At 44.3% G+C, this 25,190-nt stretch overlaps 1 protein-coding gene across 2 annotated transcripts in view; it reads left to right on the forward strand.

Moving 5' to 3' along the window:
- The window catches only part of BARD1 (BRCA1 associated RING domain 1), a 41,706-nt gene extending 31,460 nt beyond the window's left edge, over nt 1-10,246 (forward strand). Inside the window, exons 10-11 of one of the 2 annotated variants that reach the window (XM_027735679.2) lie at nt 8,069-8,166; nt 8,887-10,246. In XM_027735679.2, coding sequence (XP_027591480.2) covers nt 8,069-8,166; nt 8,887-9,216 — 428 coding nt within the window. In that variant the 3' untranslated portion in view covers nt 9,217-10,246. The remainder of the gene's footprint in view (nt 1-8,068; nt 8,167-8,886) is intronic. The other variant, XM_027735680.2, reaches the window with a different exon arrangement.
- Nucleotides 10,247-25,190: the final 14,944 nt, after the last annotated feature.

Raw genomic sequence — 25,190 nt, forward strand, 5'->3', positions numbered from 1 at the left:
CGTGTGATTGGAAAGGGTGTGTTCAGGTGCTCTGGAACAATAAAGAACCTGTTTAACTAAGACTGAATAACCTGTTTCTGTGGTGAGTCACTTTGCAGGTTCTTGGCTTCACTCGGTTCAGAAGGCCTGCACACATTCTGTCATACATGCCAGAGTGGCTTTCCTTTATTTCATTTTATTGGCTTGCTAGTCAGATGCTTAGAAAAATTGAGTGGTAGAGGAAGATTTAATTAGTGAGACCTCACTTCGAGTCTTTGCGGAAGAACTTTTACACTTAAAAGTGATTTGAAAAGAAAAAAAAATAAGTGAAATAGTCTGAGGGTTATTCAGGGAATATTTTTATGTTTTTTTGTTTGCAGCTGAGTTTTATTTGATGTTGTTAGTACTGATTAGTACAATCCTGACTGCTAATGCTCCCAGCTTAGTAAGCAACATACTACTTAAAAGCGAGTGATTCTCCTCCCTAGTGGGGAATGTTAGTAATAACTCATGGGGTCTGATGCAGCTAAGTGCCTATAATTAACAGCACCACTCCATCTGTTCCCACCAGTCTGTTATCAGTCTTCTTCAGAGTCATTACAAGTTAAAGATTGTTATAACAAATAATGGGACTCCTGCTGATGGAACATTTGTCTAGGAAAAAGAGGTCTTTGCCTTTCTCTTCCATGATTTCTCTCCTAATTTATTGTGGCTTTTTTGACTTCTCGTTGGATAAGTTTCCTTAAATGTGATGCAAATAAACTTCCAAAAGTATGTGCATATTCTGGTTATGTAATAAATTCAAGAAGCTGTTATGGTTCACTGTTCTAAAGTGAACTCATGTTGAAAAACTTCACTAAAATATTTGAAAAAACAAAGCTCAGTGAGGCACTTAATGAAGTGCTGACTATGCATAAGTGAGTATTTGAATTTTTTTTTAGCACAAGGTAAGCTGCACTTGACTTTTATTTCTGAAGTTATATTTATAGCCTAAACATTATACCACTTTCTACAAAAAAATCACAAAAGAGTATTGCAAAAACAGTATTTCATTTGAGAGTCTCTTCTGTTAACTCTTCTGTTAGAGGAGGCTAAACTCTGTTTCTCTAATAAAAAGCAACATCCTTCTCTTGAATGATTCTCTGGTGCTTCTGTTTACACGTGTCTACCCACAGACACAGCATCCATTTCTATTGGCAGAGAGGAAATGTGGAATTTTCCAGCAGAGTTTGCACCAAGTGTAAGGCCTCTAACTATTAAAGAGCCAGGATTTAAGTACATATCTTCAGTTTTGGGATTCCCTTTTGTCTTCAGGTGGAAGATTAGGATCAAAGGATGTCACCACTGAGCAATATTAGATCTTCACAGAAGAAGAATTTCCCCTTACCAGTTGCAGTTCCATCTTTTCCATATCTAATACGCTGTCAGCAGTATATCCACTTCCAAGCAGCACAGAATTCAATTGAGACAGTGTTGTCACTGTGCTCCTTGCCCTTGGCCATATCTTTCACTGGTTTCATTATTTTATTGCCTTCATTATTTCTGGGATGGTAATAGGGCACGAAGTGGCATATCATTATCCTTCTGCAAGTAGGCTGAGACAAAGATTCAAGTATCACTGTATTTGCTCTGTGCTTTATGGAGAACGCAGAAGAGCGTAATTAAAACCAGCAGAAGTCTTTAATAGCTTTTCAGCTTGTTTTTTCCTTAAACTTAGTGTCATCTGTTAAAGCAGGGAATGAAAAATGATCTCAGTAACGATATGCATTGAAACAAGCTTGTGTCAGTCTTTGCAGCCAAGTGTCTGGCAGAATTCTAAGCATCTGATTGCTCATTCCTTCCTCTGCTTTGCTTACCTGGAGCAGCAGCAATGATTCAGCTCTGATCATTATAAGAATGCAAAAAACCCTGCTTTTCCTGTAAGGACTTGAACAACAAGGAGTTGACTGGAAGGGCTGAGGGACTGCATGACTGACATTTCAAGGTGAAAACATCTTTCTGAATTTCTTGGAGCAATATGCCCATCCTTGTTTAGGCTCTTAGACCAGAGAAGTGCAAAGCTGTCTGAGCTGACTCCTTCTCAGGCCTGACTGTCTCCCTTCCATGCATAAACATCTTTTAGATACCAGGCTGATCCTCAGGAAAGCCCTCCCTCCTTAAAACAGCTCAAAACTTCTGATCACTGGAGTTTCATGCTCGTTCATTTAAAAGCATGTGATGAGTTCCAGAGGATGAGCACTCCCCGTGGAATTTACCCTGACCTTAGGAATGGCTACCTCCAGTCACTTTGATCAGTCTGGAAGACAGCTGTGGCAAACAGTGTTTTTTCCGAAGAAGGTGGGACACTTGGGGCTTCAAGTGAGAGAATGATTTTCATATCACATGCACCTAGCTTCTGGGAATTGGTGTTTCAGGACTCCCTAAGCATCTGCTCCATCAGGTTTAATAACTATCATCTGGATTAACTTGTTAACTACTACTCTTAAGCAGATTCACTTCAGTCTCTGCAGCATCTTGTCATTTCCATGTGATGAGAAAACAGACTGCTCTTGTTTCTTGTTCTGTACCTCCATGAAAATCTGTGAGTCTAAAGTTACTTCATAGGCACAGAAGAGACAATATAAACATTATTTTCTGTGCTGTAACAGAGGCCAGTAGTGCTGTTTATGAAAGCAAATTGAAGCTAGCCATGCCAAATTCCCCTAAGGCTTTCTCTCAGTCCAGAATTCTTCCTTTTCTAGGAAAAAAACCCCACCAAGTTTTACTCAATCTGCATGTAGGTTTTAAAACCCAGTGCAGACTGAGCTAAGGATGTTCCAGTTGCAGTCTCTACTAGATCTTGGATGTGTAGTATTTTATCTGCTTTGTTGCTGTCATGTATTTCTAAATTACTTCTAGCCTTTCTAAGAGATTTTTGGGACTAACCTCTGCTCTTTGCTTTATTAATGCAAATCCAGCAAAACTCCACTAAGGCTAATTGAGTTACTGAGAGCTACCCCTGGGTATCTGTGGGTTATTAGAACTTGTTCTTGGCAACCAGGTTTTTTTGTACTTCATTCTCTTTAAATTGTTTTTGCTGATGCAGTTAGTTTCATTATAAACCAATAAGACTTACATGAATACGGATTACAGGGCTCTGATCTTAAATTTTGCAAATAATGATTTCTTTTATTTCTAGTACCAGTGGCTATAGTTGTATCAAAGGTCAATTAATGATACCATTAGAGTGGACACCCTGTTAACCTGCTTGCTCCTTAGATACTCAGAGGTGAGAAGGTAGGGGCAGCTGCTCAGTGAGGTAATAAGGATCAGTGTTAGCAGTGATGCTTTACTGATCTTCCTAATGAGGGGGGAAAAAAATGAACAGTGCTCTCCTTGCCAGGTGTGGTGGCATCAAGCTGAACACGGATGGATTGAGCTACGGCATCTTCCTGCAGTGCTTTATAGGGGCTTTAATGAAGGCTTGGGCTTTGCTAGGATTTGGTGTTTATCTCTAAAAATTGCAAGTGTGAAATCAGCTGTTTAAGAGGCTTTTAAACTTGTGATGCTCTGTATTTCTGGGGAAGAACTCTGCATGACCCCTCTGCACATTTGATCTTGCCCCAGACCGGCCTTCTGTCAGGCAAGCTTTATCCATGAGTGCTTGCACACTGGAGCTGGGCACTGCACACAGCCCTGCTCCCTGTTTGAAATGCCACTTGCCTGGATACAAGTCTTGCCCTTTTGCGGGTGATTGCCCCAACTACCGATTAAACTACAGGGCCACTAACACGTAGTTGCAATAATCACCCTCTTTTCTTTAGGGAAGGGAACATGGTAAATTAATAAACTTGATCAACCTCAAACTTAGAAAGTCCACAGCTCTTGCTGCCAATAGTATCAAGGAATAAATCAGAATTGGCTGAGACCCTGGACAAGCTGAATGGTCTTATTTTATTTTGTAACAGAACAGACTAGCTTTTTAGTCAGGCTTGCCAGTAAAGAATCCACAGACTGTAAATCTGTGGAGGAAAACAATGGAACTGTGGTCTCTACTCCCTCCTTAAAATTACAGGTGTCTTCTCAAACGTAAGTTTGTGTTCCCCTTCATTTTCAGAGGCCTTTTTTAAGGCTGCCCTTGTACTTCCAAAGTTTAGTCCTGTTCTGAAAATTTTCTTGCGTAACTGCTTAAATGTCCATCTCAATTTCAGAAGGGAGGTGGCATGGTATTGGTGGTGTCCTGACCACTTTTTAATTAGGATGCTAGCAATTCTTTTTTTTTTTCAGTCCATTCATTTGACCAGTGTCTTGGTATCAGATTCTCACTGTTGGCTTCTCAATACAGTGCTGAACAAATGAGAGGATAATCTCTGGAGTTTTGGGAATCAGTTTAACATGGCTCCTGTTTGAAGTCAAAAGGCATTGTACTTTGTGTGTAAGGTCAAAAGAGCTTCTGGAAATGTGCCTGTAAAGGTAGCAGAATGATATAGCTGTGAGTAAAGCGTGGAATTTTATTTCCTTTTATATGTCCCCTTAATCAGGATGATACTCAGTCGGGTGAAGAGACTATTAAAAGGGAACTGTCATGTTATCCAGCCACTTATACACATTAGCAGCTTTAAAATTAATAATGCCTACTCCAAGACCTGGGCTATATTGAATGGACTCAGCTTAGCACTCAGTTTTCACAGAAAATAAAATCCCTAACTGTAAAGAAAAATAAATGTTGGAATGGCCTGCAGCATGCTCTAATCTCCTGTTTGTATCCCTACTCCTAAGTGTGAAATTGAGATGTTATTGTTGTTAGCACAAGATCACCTTGTGGTGGCTCTGCCATCTCTTGGAAGAATGATAAAGCTGATACATTCCTGGTGATTCCAGATGACACCATAACACAACCAAAGCTGGTTGTGCCCTCTCTGAGAACCTCACTTGGGCTGTTGCATCCAGTTGGAGTCACTGCATCCAAAAATGGTAATGCAGAATCAGTGATTCAGAAGCAATGACTTGACAAATTTTGTGTGGAAAGGGGGGAAAAGAACAGGAAAATAAGAACCTTTTGTTTAGACAAATGCAGAATGAATTAGGTAGAAACACAACTTGAACCCTATGTCGTTTTATCTCAAATAAGAGAACAGGGGCATATTTCCCTTTTATTTCTTTTTGTCTTATGATATATAACTCCTTTAATTATTTAATACAAAATCTGTGGTATGTAGGAGTCCCTGAAGGGAAATGAACCACTTGGGAAGAAATCAGTCTGAACAACATTTGCAGTTAAAGGACATATGCTGGTCTCTATCACTGAAATCATTTTGCTTTCCTTCTTCTGGTTAGGAATCCTTCCTCCATGGATGGATATTCCTTCACTGGTGTAAACACCTTCCTCAAACACTGGTTCCTACTGCATCAGTGTTCTGAGCATACAGGTAGATGTGGTTCTGATGCCACAACGTGGCATTTGCCTCATTTCCTTGTGCCCAAAGGCCCTCCTTTCCTGTTGCCATGTTTGTGTGGGCTCTTTCCAAGGGATTTTCTTGGTTCAGATGGGCTGTGCTGTTGATGGTAGGATTGCCATGAAGGGTGTTGAAGCCTGAAACACCAGCTCTTCTGAGCTTGAGGATTCCATTGACTTTCTTTTTTCTCACCTGTGTGTAGACAAAGTGTTAGAGGAGATGGCTTGAAATGCCTCTGATCACAACAGTTCCGAAAGGCAACTGTTCTTACCCATCAAATGTGACAAGATCCATGTGTCAGAGCAAGTTCTACGTCTTGCATGAAAAATATGTTCAGTAATTGAAAATTTCCATCAGCAAAAAAAACCATCTGGAGCCTGTTGCTCCACAAAGGGGTGGATGTGTATGCCTAGCAGCGTTGCCTTTAACATTTATGGTAAAGGAAAACGCCTGGGCATTGAAGACTTATGTTCGTGGCTTTTTATCCTATCTGGAATACATAGCTTTTGTGCCACAGATCTGACCTGTTTCTAGCTGGTAAAAGCAAGTTAAAATTCATGAGAATGCTGATCATGCAGACACTGGCTAGGAATGGGCTGTTGACATGTTTCCAGTTTTTTAGGGGAATACACGCCAGCCTGGTGGTTCTCGTAGACACAGTGAAAACAGGACACAGGTAGATGAGTCTTTCTTGCTCTCTTGGAGGATTGTCTTTATGTGTGACAAGGAACTTTGAGGATTCAGGTTCCTTGGAGGGCCTGGCAGTGTGAAGTGGACTGACATGTGTGTGCAAAACAGATATCACTGGTTTTGCATTCTCCAACACAGGCATTCCCCTAACACTAGTCACTTCCCTGACAATTTAGTTTTTTTCAGGCAAGTAGCAGTACAAAAAGACATTGCAGTCTTTTGTATTCATTCAGTCCTTTATTACTTTTGTATCACATTTGCTTCATTTACTGATGCTGGTACTGGATGCTCAATTTGTGATGTACTTGTTGTATAAAAACCTCATCTCTGTAGTGAAAGTCCTTGAATCGAGCTTTTGATGGCAGATTGAAATAAAACATGTTCTTAATGAATGGACAGTTCTGTTCTTAAGACTAGATGAGACTGTTTTTCCTTTATTGTGACTGGCACCCATTAATATCTGTATTTTCTTGGAAGAAAAGAATAACAGTGTAAGTTAGAGGCACATTGACAGAGGAAGTCTCGTTGAATTGTGGTGATTTAAAATAAATAAATAAAATGTGAAATAGCTTTTAGATTTATTTTTGAGCTACGAGTACTTGAAATTAAGTTATCAGTATTCATTGCTGTTATCAATAATGAATATGGAAGTTGCTTTTCCAGAAAATACATGACTAGGTTTGCCCTTCTAGTTCATGGTAATTTTCCTTGAAGGAATGAACAAGTGCAAATAATCAGTCTGATACTTGTACATGGAGGGAGGTATTTGCTGTAGGATTCAGCCAGTTGTGATTTTCTGTAGGGGTTTATATTTTTTGATGCAAGTACATTGGAGGACTTCTGCTGAAATGTGATTCCCGTTGCATTTTGTGAGTTGCAGCAAATTACTCAGAGTTTTCTTTCAATATCTCTCTGGATTAGATACTCCTGTCTACTGGCCTCTTACTGCCATGGCATCCAAGTACCTTTGTCAGTGAGACTTCTCTCGTAGCCTTGGGCTTTCTTCCTTTTTAGGATCAACCCCCCACACTTCACTTCTGATTTTGTTCAGTTTATGGTTTTTAGGTACCATGGGTTTCATATTTGCCCAGTGCAGATAAGTTGCCTGAATTAGAAATGCTGTGCAAGGAGTGAGGTGCTATAAAAGTTACAGCCTCGTCCGCACTGTAAATCCTCACGGAACCGTTTCCAAAATCAGCTTTGCAAACTTTTTCTTGGGTAGTTTTTATTAATGAGTGCAATGTACATTCAGGCAAAATGTTCCACCCTTGAGTGGGTGGCCACTGCAATTCCTGCCTCTGGAGTGAGGTCAGGTAGTGCATTTAAGGGACATTAGAGATACATTAGCATCAGCCCATTATTGGAAAAAATAACTGGCCTTAAAACAAGGTAAAAACATGTTGACTCTGAAAGACAATCTCATTATGCAGCAGTGGTAACAGGAGTGAATGCTACTGTTAAACCCCAGCATAAATCTCTGGTTCGTGCTGATCTTGGAGACCTTGAAATCCCATCTGATTTGTTATTTGATGCAGCTTTGTGCTGGCTTTGTAATTGGTCTTTATCAGACAATTGCTTCCATTCCATAACTGCAGCGTGGGTTCTACACGCTGGCTTCAAGCTTCCAAATGATCAGCAATTTGACATTTGACATTAAGTGGTTGACCTTTAGTGGGTAAGAGGAAGAGCTAATAATTCCTAGTGTTTATAGCACTGATTTTAGTGTGATATTACTTCTCTCCGTCTCACTTGCATCTTCAGCTGCTGCTGTAAATTTTTTCGAGTTTAAAAGCAAATTGCTAAAGCACACAGGCTTTGATGCTTGTGTGGATGGAATGTGATGCATTGTGGGTGATTATTTTATGTTAGCACAACCACTTAGTCCCTAAAATGATGTGCAAGCCTGTCTTAAAACCTGAGCTCTCTAATTTTTGCCTTCTTTATTGTTTTTTTTTTTTTCCTAGGGGTCCGAGCCTGTCTGCAAACCTCAGCTCGAGAACAAGAAGAGAAGTATGAAATCCAAGGTGGCCCCCAAAGAGGGCGGCTCAACAGAGAGCAGCTGGTGGGTTTTATTGCTCCAGCCAGCCCATATTAATGACCTTTGGTTCGTGCAGTTCTGCCCTTTGCCACACGCGAAAGTGCAGAAGATGTAAAATTTTAATGTGGTCTTGTACAGAAATTTGATTAAGTGCAAGGTGATCCAAGGAACTGTGAACACCCATAAAGCTGTCAGTTTTCTGTGTTAGGGGGGATGTTGCTGTAACCTTGTCAGGGGAACACTGTATTACACTCGTGGAAGAAGCTGATGGGACAGGGAGTGATGCTGCTTTGGCCTTCTCTGCTCAGCTTTAGAACCTAGTTCAGGAATTTGAAAGAAAAACGTTTTTATTACTATTTGTTTCTATTTAGGGCCACTTTTATATTTAACGGGGTTCATTTCTGGTTACTTGCTGGATTACACAGGAGAATTCATTAACTGCATTGTAACAGTAGCTGTAAATATTCCTAACTCATAGTTCAAACCCTGTTGTGCTGGAAAGTAAACAGAAGCAAGAATTTACCACGTAAGCAAGCTTTTCTTGATTGCATTCTTACAGTGAGAACCTTGCATGTTAAGTTGCTGCTCTAGTTTCCAGTGTTGGTTATTTTAAATCGTTGGGGTTTTTTTAATGCACTGATTTTTTCCTTTCCAATTTTTTTCCTCTCTGCTCAGTTGCAAAGTCCTGTATTTATACTTCTTTTTTTTTTTTTTTTTTTTGTGTCCCCCCCCCCCTCCACTTAGCTTCCTAAGTTGTTTGATGGATGCTACTTCTATTTTTTGGGCTCTTTCAAACGCCACCAGAAGAGTGATCTGGCGGAGCTGGTCAGAGCAGCAGGAGGACAGGTCCTGGTGAGGCAGCCGAAGCCGGACAGTGACGTGACGCAGACGATCAACACGGTGTCGTACCACGCGGAGCCCTGCTCCGACCAGAGGTTCTGCACTCAGTACGTCATCTACGACGGGGCCTCCAAATTCAGGCCGGAGAAAACCCGGCAGGGCAAGGTGTGGATGGCCCCCTCCAGCTGGCTCGTAGACTGTGTGATGGCATTTCAGCTCCTGCCCGTCGAATGAGTATCAGCGTCTCGGGAGCGAGGCTTTATGAAATGTGGGCAGTCTTGACCCGGTAAACTGGTCTGGAGCTGTGACTTGTGTTTTGGATTCAGGAGAGCTTTGGGCGTTTAAGTGAGTTACTAGGATTGCTGATAGGCTGGAATAAGTGAACGTACAGTGGAGGAGAGAATTGAAAAATGTGCCTTGCCTTATTTAGTATGCTTTATATTTGCATTGAACTTAATAATAAATGCTTAATGAGTAATCACTGACATTTTGTAACTAAGATTTTGCAAAATGAAACCTTTTGCTTTCTTGATTTGTAGGCGATAGACCCCATTTGTGTTGTGTTTCATATCCAGTGACAAGGATCTACTGTATGTGCCAAGATTTCCCAGGCCAGAATTTGTATTTTTTAAAAGAGAGGACTCTGCATTTGAACCTGCGTAGACATCTCGTGTCAGGTGACACGTGATGTTTATTACAACTTCTTACAGCTGAATTTTGCTGGAAATTCTTGGCGTGGGATAAGTCTCGTAGAAATCAGAGTTGAACTAATGGCTTGAGTTCATCTGGAAGCAGACAATTTTTGAGAACACTATATTTAAAAATCTTGATTTAGAATTTCCTTATTTTGTAGAAAGATAAATGCTTTTCTCACTTCTGTCCTCATTCATACTTGTAAATGTGTAACTTGAATTTCATTCTATTTTCCTAAGGTTTTGAAGCATTGGGTTCCTTATTAAATTATTATAATAAATACTTCTGTAAGTATGGATGGTTATTATCATGGTTACTTTGAGGAAAAAACTTTAATGATTGCAAAAGAATCATGTCTCACTTGGCACAGTTGTACCTAAGCAGCTGGCTATGCTGGAGCAATATTTGATTCTTTCTTATTTGTTACAATATTTCATGTAATTGGTCATAAGTTATTGTCAGAATCTTCAGCCCTCACTCTGTGCTCTCACCTAATGTCTTGTATCTTTTGTGAATTCATAATTGAAAAATGGTGTCTTGTAATAATACGATAGTCGTGGGATAAACCAGAGTTTTTTGTGTTTGCTTTCTTATTGCTCCTGATAATGAAACTTTTTGTGTGCAGTAAGTTTGGAGTGTCTTATTGCATGAGCTTGGCTGCAGAATAAGTACATGTCCCATACATATCTCAACAGGTAAAGGAAAATACTTTTCTGTGAGCTTGGGCAGCTGTGAAGATCACTTATCACACTGAAGAGCTGCTTTTGCAGATGAAGAGAGCTGTGTTCTGTAACCACTGTCCCTGGAGAGCCTGTGCCAGTTCTCAGTATGCCCTATACAGCTCCTAGTACTCTCCAGGTAGGACAGGTACAGTTTTCACCTTGAGTAGCTGGAGTATCTTGATCTATCCCTTATGCCAGACCGAGCCATTGCTCTTCACTGGATGCAGGGCTCATGAACAAATGGAGCAGCCCATGGGATAAGTGTGCTGTGGGTTTTTGAGCAGATAAACACTGGCAACAAATGAGGGGCTGAGTCGATACAATGTGAGTTTGGTCATTTGTTTTAACAATTGTAGCACATTTTAACTTGGCATTTCATAGCACATCAATATACCTAATGCAGTGTTCTTTGCAAAAGTAGCAGCGAATCTCTGCAAAAATTCTGAAGAATGGAGCTTTTCTGCTCTGTACCAGGAAGAAATTTGGCCCATCAGTAATCCTGTTCTCTGTCCTAAAGGAGAGGCAGCACATTTACAGATTTTAAGAGCTATTTTTCCTTGGCAGATGAAAAGAAACTGTTAAAAAATTGCCATTAATGTTTTTTTTTTAAGCCCCGCTCTGAACCTCTTCAATGTTCCTTTGAATCAAGTTGTGTTATCAAGCAGAGTTTCTATCAAATCACATTAAGAATCCCTCCATATCATACTGAGGGGAGATCCTTACCCAAGATTAACTCTGGCCCACCTCCTTCAGGTCTCTGCAGGGATTCAGAGTGTGATCAGTTTATGCAGATACAGACTTGAAGAGCCTCACAGTAGGTTTGATGCCAGAGTTACAGCAGGTGCCAGTCATCACTGAAGCAATGTGTAAGTACACAAAAGTAAGAGGTCAGTGACACAGACCCTGCTTAATTTGCTCCTGCTAATTGTTGGAAGCAGAGGGATAGCACCCTGTCTAAAAAGGGCTTACAGTAAGGATACATCAAGCCCCTTAATCCACTGAATGGATTTTGGCTCCTGAAAGCAAGGTTATAAAATCATGAGGCGTGTGGATCGTTTCTTTTCTGTCTCTTCTAGCCCAAAAGCAAGGGTGCATTAAAGGAAGGTGGTAGGAGGCAAGCTCAAAATAACGAGGTATTTCAGGCAGTGTGAGAGACTTGAGGCACTGATGGCCACATAGTCTGGCATAGTCTGAGGCAGGGAGTGGATGAGTTCATCAAAGACAATCTGTTAAAGGTTAATAAAGAACCTTAGCTGTAACATGAATTTATACTAGCATTCTCCTGCTAGCCTGCATGTACTTAATGTGCACTGATGATTGGGGCATCTCATGGAAACATAGAATGGTTTGGGTTGGAAGGGACCTTAAAGGTCATCCAGTGATCATTACCTCATGTGAAGAGATAGTAAGTACAGGCCTTGCATTCTGGATTATGGGTATTTTTATTGATCAGAAATACTGTGAATCACTGAATGGTTTGGGCTGGAGGGGACCCCAAAGTCCAGCTTGTTCCAAGCCCTGCGGACAGGTGCACCTTCCCTTAGACCAGGTTGCTCCAAGCCAAGGTCCAATCCACTTCCAGGGATGGGGCAGCCACAGCTTCTCTGGGCAACCTGTGCCAGGGCCTCACTGCCCTCACAGGGGAGAATTCCTTCCTCAGGCTAATGATTTTCAGGCATCTTCCCTTGAAAATTACCTATTTCTCATAATGATGTAGTTCATCTGGGACACTCGATAACACCTTTAACACTGGGGCTCAGTGACATCAGTTTAACAACTCTAATAGTTAATAGAAGATAATATTTTTAATCTTTTTGAGTGATGTTGCAATATTTCTGCAAGTGTTTTAGGGGAACAACAGGCAACCAAGTAGTATAAAACAGTGACTGGTTTTGCTCTCAGATCAGAACTGGCGTGCCTGGGAGGTCCTGTGGCTCTGTTGTCTTGCAGTCCTCTTCTGCATGATAGCAAGCATGGGAGGGTCCAAAGACGTGCATCTTTCTAGTAACTAAGATGTCAGCAAGTGCTTCACCAGCTGGCACCTACCCAGCCTTTGTGGGGCTTGAACTAAAGCCCCTCTCTGCTGCTCCATCCCAAGCTCTGAGTGAGGTTGGACCTGACAGGCTCTGTGGGACCCAACATGGTTATCCCTGATCAGCCTGGGCAGGGCTCACGGAAGGAGTGAATGACTGAAGGGAATTAATTCAAGGGAAGGAATAATCCTAGGTGGGGGATTGAAGCTGTGTGTATTCCCTGCCTAGTTCACGTGCCTTGTTTAAGACCAGACTTACTCTGGAGCAGTTATTTTTTGCTGCAGTCTTCCAGCAGATCCACATTTTGGCTAATGAAGCTCCTGCAAACATTCTGCTCAGGACAAAGCTGTCTGCATGGAAGCCACAGCCTGTTGTAAAACTTCACACTGGTGTGGGTTATTTGGGGAAAATGTATAAACACAGGGATCATCTGGTCCCCCTGCCTGTGCTTGCTGTGCTGCTTCCAGTTCCTGTGGGCTGGCTTTGCTGCCAGGGTGGGAGAGGGAAGGGGGAAAGTCCATTTACAGCTGCCAGCCCTGCAGTGCCGACAGAGCTGCTGGGCAGGAGCTGTTCTGGCCTGTCCTGTGGATCAACTGCACTGCCAGCAAAGTCTGGGTAGCAGCATCTTGGCATCTTGTTGAGGACAGGTCCATGAAAAGCAGAACAAAGCTTTTCTTTTTTCCTGCTCGAGCTATTTTGTACTTCAGTGCTGGAGGATCACCTGGAAATGTGATGTCACATTGATTGCTATTAATCAGTTTGGCCCCATGTCCTGTTTTTTTGCCTTTCTCTCACACTGTGCAAGAAAAAGCAGTTTGATGGGAAGGTTTGAATCTCTCTGATAACTAAGTGGGCTGCATTGTGTTGCAAAAGCCAACAAAGCAGGCTTAAATGCCAGCTCAAAAACTACAGCAAGAGGTCTTTGGACAGCCAGATAGTATTGGCTTGGAAATGGGCAGCAGTGTCTGGATGGAACAAATGAAGATTCAGCTGTTTTTAATAACAGTGCAGCATGTTCTATCTTTCTAGACTTGTTTGATTTAAATTAATGGTAGTTTAACTAGTGTTAAATTGCCCTTAAAAGCAGAAGAACATTTTGTGTGTAATCAGAGGAGAGAAGGGGAGGAAGATTCCCACCTTTATTTATTTTTTTTATTTCCTATGGAGAAGATGCATTTTGTGTGCTTCAGCTTAAGTGCTGGCAGGAGGCCTGGTCTGATGAAGTAGCAGAGAGCCATCAGCTCCCACTGTGTGTTCGAGGCCCTGCTGTCACTCCCTGTTCTGAGGTGCTGGGGCAGTGACAGGCACTGGAGTGGCTGGTCCCCGGGGCTTGTTTTCCAGCAGGGGCTGGCATGTCCTGCTCCAGTGGGTGCTGGAAGTTCTCTGCACTGCAGCTGGGAGGAGTTCCCTGTGCAGCACCACTGGTGGCTGCCTTATGACACCTGCCCTGGATGTCAGTAGTGCTCCAGAAGCAGAGGTTCCCCCCATGGGCACATCTGTAAAGCACAGCAGCCCCTCCCCAGGCCTGAGCTCAGCCTGGGGCTGTGCCTGTTCAGTGACAGTGCTGCAGAGCAGGGCTTACCCTCACAGGCCCCTCAGTTAGACATACACCCTGAGAACAGGTCAAAACAGCTATTATAAAGTGGAGTGTGAAGCAGCAGCAAAGCTGTCTGTCTTGCTCAGCTTGCTGAACTGATAAAAATTTACTTATTTCTTCAGCTCATGTGGGGTTGGAGTAATTTCCTGCTAGTTTAGGAAACTACTAATTCTCAGAAGAGCCAAACCATTTGGGGGGGGGAGCAGGTGTGAGGCTGCCTCTTCTGGGGTCTCAGTTTGGATAGGAAGGTGTTCCCATTGCCATACACACCTGTGCACTCCACATTCCCCTGAGGGGGGTCCCGGTCTCTCTGCAGGGTTTGTACTGGGTGCCAGACACAGCCTGACCAGGGAAGTGGTTTTCTGCTGCTCTGCTGGAAGGGGTCAGTTTTGAACAGCTGGTGCCAGGGCAAACCCAAATCATCTATAGTTTGGGTCTACCTGGAATGCATGGTCCAGCAAAATTTAATTCAGCAGCATAAAAGATCTGAAGGAACATTTTAAAAAAATGTGGGCCTTTTAATTGAATTAAATATTAATATGGATAATGCAATCAATGCTTTATTGATTGCGTTAGCCACAATAATGTTTAATTCAATAAGTCTGCAGTGCTGGATCTTTTTCTTCCCCTGTGTTTGTTTTATGCTGTGCAGCAATGTAATGCCATATGCTCTGCCAGGCTGTGTCCCCCAGGCTTGGTCTGCAAGAGCAGGAGATGATAGGATTGGGAGAGGGCAGAGGAGCCAGGCTGTGCTCTGGGTTCAACCCCTTCACCTGCCCTCAGGTTGGCTGTATAAAGTCAGGGTCACCTGTGTGGCTGATGTACCCTGGGTTCAAACCAGCTGCTCTTAGTGGCATGTGTCATTTCTAAAGCCCTCACACAAGCAATGTTGTTATTAATGTAAATATTGCCCATGACCCCCTTGTGCTTTGAGTCTGGAACCCCGGGCCTGGTCCTTCGTTCCTGCTCAGCAGTTGGGTCCCAGCAGCTGTGTCTGTCAGAATGGGGAGATTTTCTACCCTAAGCTCACTAACATGCTTCTGAAGAGGTGCCAGGTTCTGGTTTTAAACTCAGCCAAGCTTGAATGATTTTATCTGTGGTTTTAGGCAGAAGGTTTTTATTAAATTAAAAGTCACAATTTTGTTTAACTGAAAAATTGGAGGCAGATGTTCCTCCCAGCTCAGTCCCCTCACAGCACAACATTTCTGGTCTCTGGCTCCTTGCTTGCTGTGTACCTGCTGCACAGGCTGTGGTGAAAACATCCGGGAACAAGCATTTGTTCTTTTCCAGTGATGGCTTTTTGTGGCCTCTTTCAAGAGTGCTTGGTGAAATCAACCTTGGCTCCATAATGAGAGAACAACAAACTGCCTCCATGGAATCAGCAGTTCCTGTGCTGTGTGCAGCACCTTGTACCTGGGGCTTGCAAGGGGGCTGGCCCTTGTACCTCGAGGCTTGTGAGGCACAGGCTTGCTGTCCCACCCATGGCAGGACACCAGACTTGCCCAAGGAGCTGGGTGGGTGTTTGGGCCTCTCCTGCACCCTGGGCCAGCGTGGGACACAACCAGTCTCTGTGGCCACTGAGAATGCTCCCAGCAGGCAGAGAAAGTGGGGTGAGAAGAGGGACCAGGATTTGATTTGGTCTTGTTGCACTCCATCTACATTTGTCAAATCCAAGGAAAAGCTCATAACCTTGCTTTTACTTTTTCCTTCCAGGGCCCATGTGTTTCGGCAGGAAGCCTTGATAGCGTGCAGGGAGTCTGGGTGCAGAAAGGATGGGCACAGTGAGCCCAGCTGTAGTCAGCTATCCACTGGGACCAGGCTTGGACAGAGAGAACCTGAGTCAGGTACTTTAAACAGGATTTGCACTGCAAAGAGAGATTGTGAATGCAAAATGGAGATCCAGGCTTTCAACTGAACTCCCAGATTCACACATAAATAATAAGTGGTAAGATGCAGCAGCTCCTGGTTGTGGCACAGGCCCCTCACAGGCATAAGATCTACCAGTCAGAAGGAACCACAGTTCCTACTGAAGTCCTGGCTCTGGATCAATCTCCACAATGATCTGTTACATTGGAGATGGCACTTGCACTACAGGCATGAGCAATAATGCTGGACCATGGCAGGTGAACATGCCTGAATGCAGCAGGGACAGAGGCCTTGGGATGTGCTGCATAGTCCCACACATAATTAGTGCACGTTAAAGTAACTATTTAGACTGTCTTTGCTTATTAAATGATAATATTCACTTCTGCTCTCATTCTTTCTCCTTGCTCTTCACATCCCTGAAAGAAAAGCACTGAAATCTTGCAATTTCAAAGCAAGAGCACCCAGCAAGTGAAGAAATCCTTCATTTGAGGCAGTTTTGTCTCTTCAATGCCATGGGCATCCTCACCTCTTCTGTTCCTGCTTCACAGTGTCCAGGCTGCTCCTGTTATTTCTTTCATCTTCAAGAAGATGATCTGAAAAAAGATCATTTTGTACCTGCTGAAGGATGGAGATCACTGTTTTGGTGCTGCCCAGGCCAGCACGAGGACTTGGGAAGGAACTCGTGCATGGGGAGTGGTGCTGCACTGCCCATCAGCACTTGTGTGGCAAGGGAAGAGGTTTTATGCAGGGGCTTCAAAGCTCTGCCCTTGGGGTGAGCAACAAAATTCTCCTGCTGAAGGGGCAGCTGCAAAGCTCGGTTTCCAAATATTCGCCTCTTGCTGATTTTCTACAGGGTTTCTCTGCCCAAATAGATCAGAGAGCTCTCTTTAATCTTCTTGCACTTGCAACCAGTGTCTCTGTCCCTGCCGTGTCCACTTCAGAATTTCAGGCTTCTCACAGCATTCCAGCAGTTACACACTCCAGTTCCCAGACATTTCCCTCTAATGGATTTTGCATTAGTAGCTGGTATCGGGAAATCTAGTACCAAAAGGTTAATGTACATCCATTAGTCCTTTCCCCCCTTCTTCAGTGCTAGTAGAAGACAACCAATTTCATTAAATGCATTAGGTCTGGAAAAGGGTCTGGAATCACTTGAAATTCTGTATGTGCAGAGCTGTGGGGCTATTAATGTTGTCCTGTCTAAGCACTGTGGGTAAAGTGGGATTTGCAGATGTTCAGTGATACCTTTAAGGTGTTTTCCAGCCTCTACAACCTTTCTTTTTCTCATAAGAAGAGTTGGGGTTTTGGAGACCTGCTCCTGCCATCAATCGGGTCACTCACTTGCACCTCCTACATCCTGAAGGAAGCTGTGTGCTCTCAGCTGCAGGCAGGGTAAAGGAGGAGCAATGTCAGGGTACTTGGGACTGTTGTGTGGGCAGCTGAGGGAGCTTGGACAGCCAGACTATTCCTCCACCTGCAGCAAGTGCTTTTGTCCCTCCTCCCCCTGAAGCCAGCAGGACAATTCCTGTTCCGCTAATTGGAGCGAAGCTGAACCCTGGGAGTATCTCATTGCAGTCTCTGACCTGCACTTCAGACAAGGTCAAGCTTTTTCACTGCACAAAATCTATTACTCTGATGATCACAAGTGGTGAGCTGGAGGGATGGAGGGGGCCTGGCTGTTTGTTTTGCCTCCTGATGTGTTTATGAGTTGAGGAGCTTGCCACATTCTTTAAGTGAAACCTTATGTTTTAGCACAGCAGACTTTTGCAAGTTAGTAATTTGGGTCATGGTACTCTCATGCTGGCTGTCTCTGTGTGTGGGGGCTTTGCACAGCAAGGTTTTGGCAGCAGGAGAAGCTACTAGGAGCTTCCCCCATGTCCTATAGCAAGGAGCAGCAGAGACAACCTGTGATGAACTTACTGCAGCCCCCATTCCCTGTCCCCTCTGCCACTGGGGGAGAGGAGGTAGAGAAAAAAATCTCTGTACTGGAGGCTCACTGATTTGAAGATATTAAGGTGAAATGGGGGTAGACAAAGGTGGGTGCATGAGCAGCTTAAAACCTTGCAGAGTCATGGCGAAAAGAAAAGAAAAAAAAAATCTTGTGGGCTTTAATTTCACTTAATGAGAAACCATTCACAGCGTTCCATTTCTGATCCATATCTTTCCATTTCTATTCTAATGGTAATTACTGTAGCAGTTTATTAACAAAGAAATCATTTGATAGCTTTCACATGTTCCCATACTTCAAGTATCTAACAACCTATTGATTCGATAGCTTGGCAGCCTTCCTGATTGAGGAGCTGGAGTTTGATTTCTTTTTTTTTAAGCACTTCGATCATTTCACATGCAAAGGATAATTGAAACAAGGGATGGATTGCAGAACAATGGAGTCTACAGGGTCTTCTTGCGTGTGATCCCTGCTGCATCCAGTTGAGCAAGCAGTGTCCGTGCTGTTGGAGAAGGACCTTGAAAAATCGTCCTTGGGTTGGATTTCTGATCCCCGGGTTCCTGCAATCAGCAATGAGCAGGTATGCAGCACACCTGGAGAGGTCATGTCAGTGTCTGACACTACTGAGTGTAATTATGTTGCCCAGAGTAGCTGTGGATTCCCCATCCCTGGCAGTGTCCCAGGCCAGGCTGGACGGGGCTTGGAGCGACCTGGTCTAGTGGAAGGTGTCCCTGCCCGTGGCAGGGAGTGGAATGAGATGATCTTTAAGGTCCCTCCCAACCCAAACCAATTTTGTGATGATTCTGTGATATCTTTATGGTTGTGTTTGCACCCCTATGTCCTGCTCTCAGCTGGGCCCCAGCAGGGTGCTGCATGGAGCAGGTTTCCTGCAGGTTCGTGGCACTGCTGGTTGATTCACTGCCCCTGCTCTCACTTTCTGGACGGTTCCTCACGTTTTCAAGGTGACTGGAGAAATTTTCCTGGGCAGCAGCTCACACTGGTAGAGAAGACTAGGGCATTACAGGGGCTCCTGGAGGGCTGTGCAGTGTGTGGTGGGTGAGTCTGCCAGAGCACACGAGCCCAGAACCAAGGGCCAGCCGTGGCCCAGCTCCCCAGAGACAGCCAGTAGCCAGCCTGCCACTGTGCTGGGATGGCTGGTGTGTGTGAGGGGTGGCACAGGCTCACAGTGGTGAACAATAAAGTGGTGTTTCTGGGAGCAGTGTCTGGCATAGGCTGCTTGGGCATGTTGCTGTGGTGCTTTTTGAGGACTTCTAACAAATTGTTTCTAATTATATTGGAGGCCTAAGTGGGAATTGTATTTCTGCTGTTAGATAGCAGAGCACCTTGCCTAGAAAGAGGCCCAGATACTTCAGTCAGTACACTTGGACCAAATGCCTTTGGTCGCATCATGAGCCCTTCTAGAAGGAATAAGGGGAAGAAAATGGATGGAAGCAATTTGCTGTAAGTTTTGTCATGCAGGTTTTGAAAGAACAGAAACATTTGACCTCTATGAGGAGAAGCTGCTATCTGTGTCCTCTCAGGGCTTTCCATGCACGTGACCCTAATGGGCCCCCGAACTGGTTGGTGAGTAATTCATTCCTCCCTGGAACAGCCTGGATTGATCATGCAATGCCCAGGTGACCCTACAACCTATTGGGAATAAGGTACTGGAAGAACTTGAATTACAGGTTGGTCATTTTCCCATCTAATATATCACAGACTGAAAGCTTTATGACTTCAGAGCTTACTGTATTAATTTTATGCATGAGTGCTTTATTTTTGCCATATGAGATATATCACTGGCTTACTGGAGCAAAATATCATTAGACCTGGAAAGGGATTTGGTCACTTACACTTTGTCACCAAGGATCATTGCACATAGATTATGTAGGGCTGTACTGTGCCATTTCTCATGTGTTTATTAAGTGATTATAAATATCGAGCAGCGCGCCTTCAGGGGACACTTGAGATCTGTTATTGTAGTAACATTTCATTGAGAAAGATGACACACACACAGAGTGATTTGTGCCTTAGGAGGGTCCATCAAAGGGTTTGGCTGAGGAGAAGGCAGAGAGAGGTCTGTTCTACCTTGAAGGAGCCCTCCTTCATTGGTTTTAGTCTTAGCTGTCCCCATCCCTGGAGGTGTTTAAGGTAAGACTGGATGTGGCACTCAGTGCTCTGGTCTAGTTGAAATTATGGTGGTGGGTCACAGGTTGGACTCAATGATCTCAGAGGTCTTTTCCAACCTGAATAATCCTGTGATTCTGTTACTATTGTGCATCTTCTGTCATCCTGGTGGCTGCCATCGAGGGCTGGATCCTGACTCACGCAGGCTCCAACCTCTGGTTGTGCCAGAAACTTGGAGTTAATCAGATCAAAGTACTTTGGGTACTTTGGTTTCCCCCGTCTCAGTTCAGGATGTCAGTCTTGAAAACCCCACAAACTTGGCTTTTCAGAAGTGCTGAGCCCACAGTGTTTATTGTTTCAATGATAATGAATGGAAATTTTATATGAACCCATAAAATCCATCTGTTCACTGTGAACATTCAAGGTACTTCTGCACAAGCCATTTAGTGGCATGAGGTGATAGGACAAGGGTGATGGCTTCAAACTACAGAGGGCAGGTTTCGATTAGATGTTAGAAAGAAGTTCTGCCCTGGTGAGGCACAGGTTGCCCTGAGAAGCTGTGGCTGCCCCATCCCTGGAAGTGTTCAAGGCCAGGTTGAACGGGGCTTGGACCAACCTGGTCTAGTGGAAGGTGTCCCTGCCCATGGCAGGGGGTGGAACAAAATGGGTTTTGAGGTCCCTTCCAACCCAAACCACTCTATGATTTCCCACAGCCCAAAACTGTGCAAGAGTCCACCTGAGAGCTCTTCACTCCTCAATCACCAAGGTCAAAGATCAGCCCCGACTCCAGACTTCCCTTTCCTTTTTCTGCCAAGACCAACAATGACCTGATGCCAAGTTTTCCCAGGAATTCTGTTCCTTTTTCGTCACTGCAGTGGGTTTTATTTTTCCACAGAAAATTAACTTGTAAAGCAGGAGAGTTGGCGAAGGCTGGGCTTCTTCTAGAAACTGATGCTTCTTTAGATCCCTTCTTTTCCTTTAAAATCTTATATTAAAATGTTTCCTGCTGGGTATGCAAAGCACAACCTGAAAATGTGGCTGTTCTCCATTTCTAGATTTCCACTTATAACTGAACAGCTCAGGCCCACCTTTGATTAAGTGATCCACAGAAGAAAAAACAAACCTGCTATCTGCCTCTTAAAAGTTAATTAATGCTTCCGTAATTCACTAATCAAAAAGACTGAGATGAGAAGTAGGTGAGCAGTTAAAGAGCTGCATAAATCCACCAACAAGACTGATAGAAGCCTGCAATTGTGTTCTGAGCCTGAGAACAAGAGCAAATGGGGTTAAAATGATTTGTGACCAGGAGAAGGAAGAATTTCCTTCTGTTACATGACTGCATGTAACTTTTATTAGTTTGATGATGTACAGTGGGACTATTTCTCTTGGAAATGGCTTTTTGGTTAACTTTTCATTTTCCTTCCCAAAGTTAACTCTCCCTCACAGTGGTGTGAAGCACAGCTCCCTGAGATTTGCTGGCCCCCAACTGTATTAGTACCACTTGTAGTCGTCGTAAATGACCTATTTCAGAGCAGGCACTAAAGCCCTTGTTTTGCAGGTAGGTGAGCCCTCACCCTTTACTGTGCAGCATTTCCACAGCAGGGCAGGGGTGAAACATTTGTTGGTAAAAAACAGTAAGAACAAAACTCATGAGGTGTCACATTGACAGTTACATCACTTTTATAGCAGCTCCTCTTCAGGAATTAGAGGCTGCGCTAATTTAATATCACTAAACTGGTCCTGGTTTGGGTGTGATCTATCCTCCTGATATTGCATTTCTAGCCACTGGCACGTCAGTATTACCTGGTGCATCCAAATAATATCTGGAAAAGTAGCAAGTTCACTTTTACCTGTGAAAAGCACAAGTTCCCAGGGTCAGGGAGGTGGTGCAGATTAACATACATTTATCACCAAATAGATATGAGAAAAACAGGTGGAGGGGCCTCTTGCTCATACCTATGGGAATAATTTCCTGTGGGGAATGGAGCATTTAAGATCCACTGGGAATGGGGAGAGACTCCTGGTGTTGCTGGTGCTGGATGCAGCATCCTCTCATGAGGCCAAGTTTTACCCCTGCATCTTCTCTGGTCCAAATTTCTGTTTGTTTGAAGGGAATGTGGCTCAACTGTTTTCACATTTCCTTCTTTTCATGTTTTCTAATCTGCTCGGTCCCTCTTTTCTCTTCAAAGGTAAGGGAAAGGCTGGGACACCTCAAGGCTTCCCTTGGACAAGGCTCCAGCACCGTTGCCCACTGCTGGCCCCTGCACATGGAGGCAGCAAAATCTTTGTTATGATGTGTTATGTTCCTACAGGTGTTTTTATTACCCAAACAGTGTCTTCAGTCTCAAAAATTAAGGCCAAATGCCCCTGGCTGGGTAATGCTGGTTGAAGAGTGTATCTGACAAAATGACAGAACAAGTCTGTGGGTTTCTCAAAACCTCTCCACCCTGCTGAGGGTTAGAGGTACAACAGGCCCAGCCTGGCCAGTGACACTTCCCTTGCTGTGGTAACTCTTTCTAAGGGTGTGTGTGTGCTTCCCTGGTCAGGAATTCAGGCATGCATCCACATAAATTTCTATTTCTACACTGACCCTCGAGATCTTGTTTCCCATTCATCAACTTCTTATTTCTGCTCTTGACATGGTTTCACAGAAGAAATTTCCTGTATTTCTGCTACAAGGCATCACAGCCACTGGTAGCACACAAACATTGGGGGATTTTGGCCTAGGAAATGATGGCTTTGGTTTGCCATCCACTTTCTCAAATCCAGGAGGGAGGAGCCCAGGTTGCCACTGTTTTGGTGAGAAGTGGGACTGCAAATGATGCATCAGTCCCCAGGCTCCAGCTGGAGACCAGCCTTGGGTTTTCTGAGAAGCTCCAAGAGGAGCAGGCAGGGAAACCCCATTGTCTCATGGCACCTGTGGTATCTCCACTTCACAGGCCTTATGGTATCTCCACTTTTCTCACGCTGTCTCCTCCCACAGGGAGACTTTCACCATCATGGAAATTATAAGGGTTGTCTTTCCCTATGTGTCCCTGTTCCCTTGCCCAAGGCTCCTGTGCCTCCTCCCATTTCTTGTTTTCCACTCTGCTGACAAAAGCAGTGGGATTTAGGATGTTTAAAGTAAAACCACGAGGGCTAAAACATCCCATGGAGCTTCACAGCATGATAACAAACAGGCTCTATTACCCAGGCACGTCTCCATTTGCTTTCCCTTCACACTGGCGGGGCGAGGAGGGGCACTGCCACCGCTTGTTTGGAAATGCAATTAGCCCAAGTGCGCAGGCCTGCGGCAAGCCAGGAGGATAACCTTGAATCCAGGGAAAGTTAGGGGGAATTTAAAGCCATCTGCAGCTCCAATGGGTCCCCACGCACCCCTTTCACTCGCAGTTTCTATTCATGCCAGTAAAGTGCCAGAAGATCCGCAATACAATGGGAAATTGCTTCTTTGGGTATCATTGCATCTTGACTTAGAAGTGCTTTAACCTTGGCCTCATGCTTCCTGCGGGGCCTGTTGCCTTTGCTGCAGAAGTGCCGACACCAGCCAGGAACGTGGAGGATTTTCCATCTGAGTAAAATTAAAGCCCGAAACCTTTACCATCCTCTCGATGCCAGACATGCTCTACCTGCATTAACTTGAGCTTAATGGACTGCAAAACGAGCCTTTCAGCGTGTATGGGAGTGGATTATTTGCAGCAGAGCAAGTTCCTCACGTTTTTATCTCTTCCCTTTCTCAAAGCTTTTGTCCTTTGAAAAAAAAGAGAAATGGCAACGACAGCCAAATTAACGGAACAGAGCAGGGCCTAGGAAGTCCAGAAACCTGTTTGAGCAAGGCAGAGGGTGCATCCACCAAGCCAGGTAACTGATGAAAACAGCAAAGACCACTGGTCCCTGTCTGCTAAACCAAAATGATGTTTATTAACCAAGTACTTGGTGGGCAGAGTGGGGAGGCCCTGGCAGAAGTGCCCAGAGAAGCTGTGGCTGCCCCATCCCTGGAAGTGTCCAAGGCCAGGTTGGACAGGACTTGGAGCAACCTGGGGTAGTGGAAAGTGTCCCTGCCCATGGCAGGAGGGTGGAATGAGAAGGACTTTAAAGGTCCCTTCCAACCCAAACTATTTTATCATTCTATGCTCATCATACATAATTTGTAAGGACAATGTAAAGCCTGTTGAGCCCCATTTTTTCACCTGCTTTTTTGGAGTTTTGCCTTTGAGATTCATAGGATTTTTTCCAAAACTCCCTAGGCATGGATTTGGCTGTTTCTCCAAACACAGAACCAAACCAGTGCTGCAATACCTGCAGAGAAAATCCATATGGGTAACGGGATAATCCCTGTGCATAATAGGGTGGGAGAGCGGGCTGGTGGTTTCTTTTCAAGCTTTCCTGGGTTATCACTACCAGGAGAACAGCACATGGAACATTGTCTGTGTTTAATGGCCACAAGTACCTTCACTGTGTCCTTTCTAGTGCCAGATGCCTTAGAATCTAAATGAGGATCTTTAATGGTGGCATTAATTATTATTGAAATCCTGCTTTGCCCCACTGAAACAAGTCTAAATAGCTCTTGCTCTTTCTCTCTCTCCCTCCTTTCCCCAGATCCCCATCTCCTGTATCTGACACCAACATCAGAAAGTCACATGGCAAAGGCTCCTTTCACCTGACTGGTTGGGCCACTGAAATGGGGCAAAGTGCAGGAAGGGTCAGGGACATGTACCCACAGCAGAGATGCTGCAGGAGCCGAGGATCAGAGAGGCTGAGTTGGGAAGGATGCCCTGAAACTGTCAGATAATGTCCCCCGGTGCTGTATATATGTACTATACCCACCCTCTTGCCTTCTTCTATGGGAAGCCCAGTGCCAAGAAAGTATCAACTGACAACTCCCAGGGATGCAGATAACGAATTAAAATACTTAATAAATTAAATGCAGGTAACTCTTCTCTGTGAGGGTGGGGAGGCCCTGGCACAGGTTGCCCAGAGAAGCTGTGGCTGCCCCATCCCTGGAAGCGTTCAAGGCCAGATTGGACGGGGCTTGGAGCAACCTGGGATGGTGGAAGGTGCCCAGAGAAGGGCACATGGCAGGGGGTGAAACAAGATGGTCTCTGAGATCCCTTCAACCCAAACTATTCTGTGATTCTTTTCCCCCAAGGGAGCCAGCGTGGCCAGAGGACATGAACTCCGAGAAAGGAGAGGCTTTGTCTGTCTCACATTGAACAGCCATCGCT

Source organism: Pipra filicauda, unplaced genomic scaffold (assembly GCF_003945595.2).
Source record: "Pipra filicauda isolate LSUMZ 115617 unplaced genomic scaffold, ASM394559v2 scaffold21_size4447388_pilon, whole genome shotgun sequence".
Lineage (NCBI taxonomy): Eukaryota > Metazoa > Chordata > Aves > Passeriformes > Pipridae > Pipra > Pipra filicauda.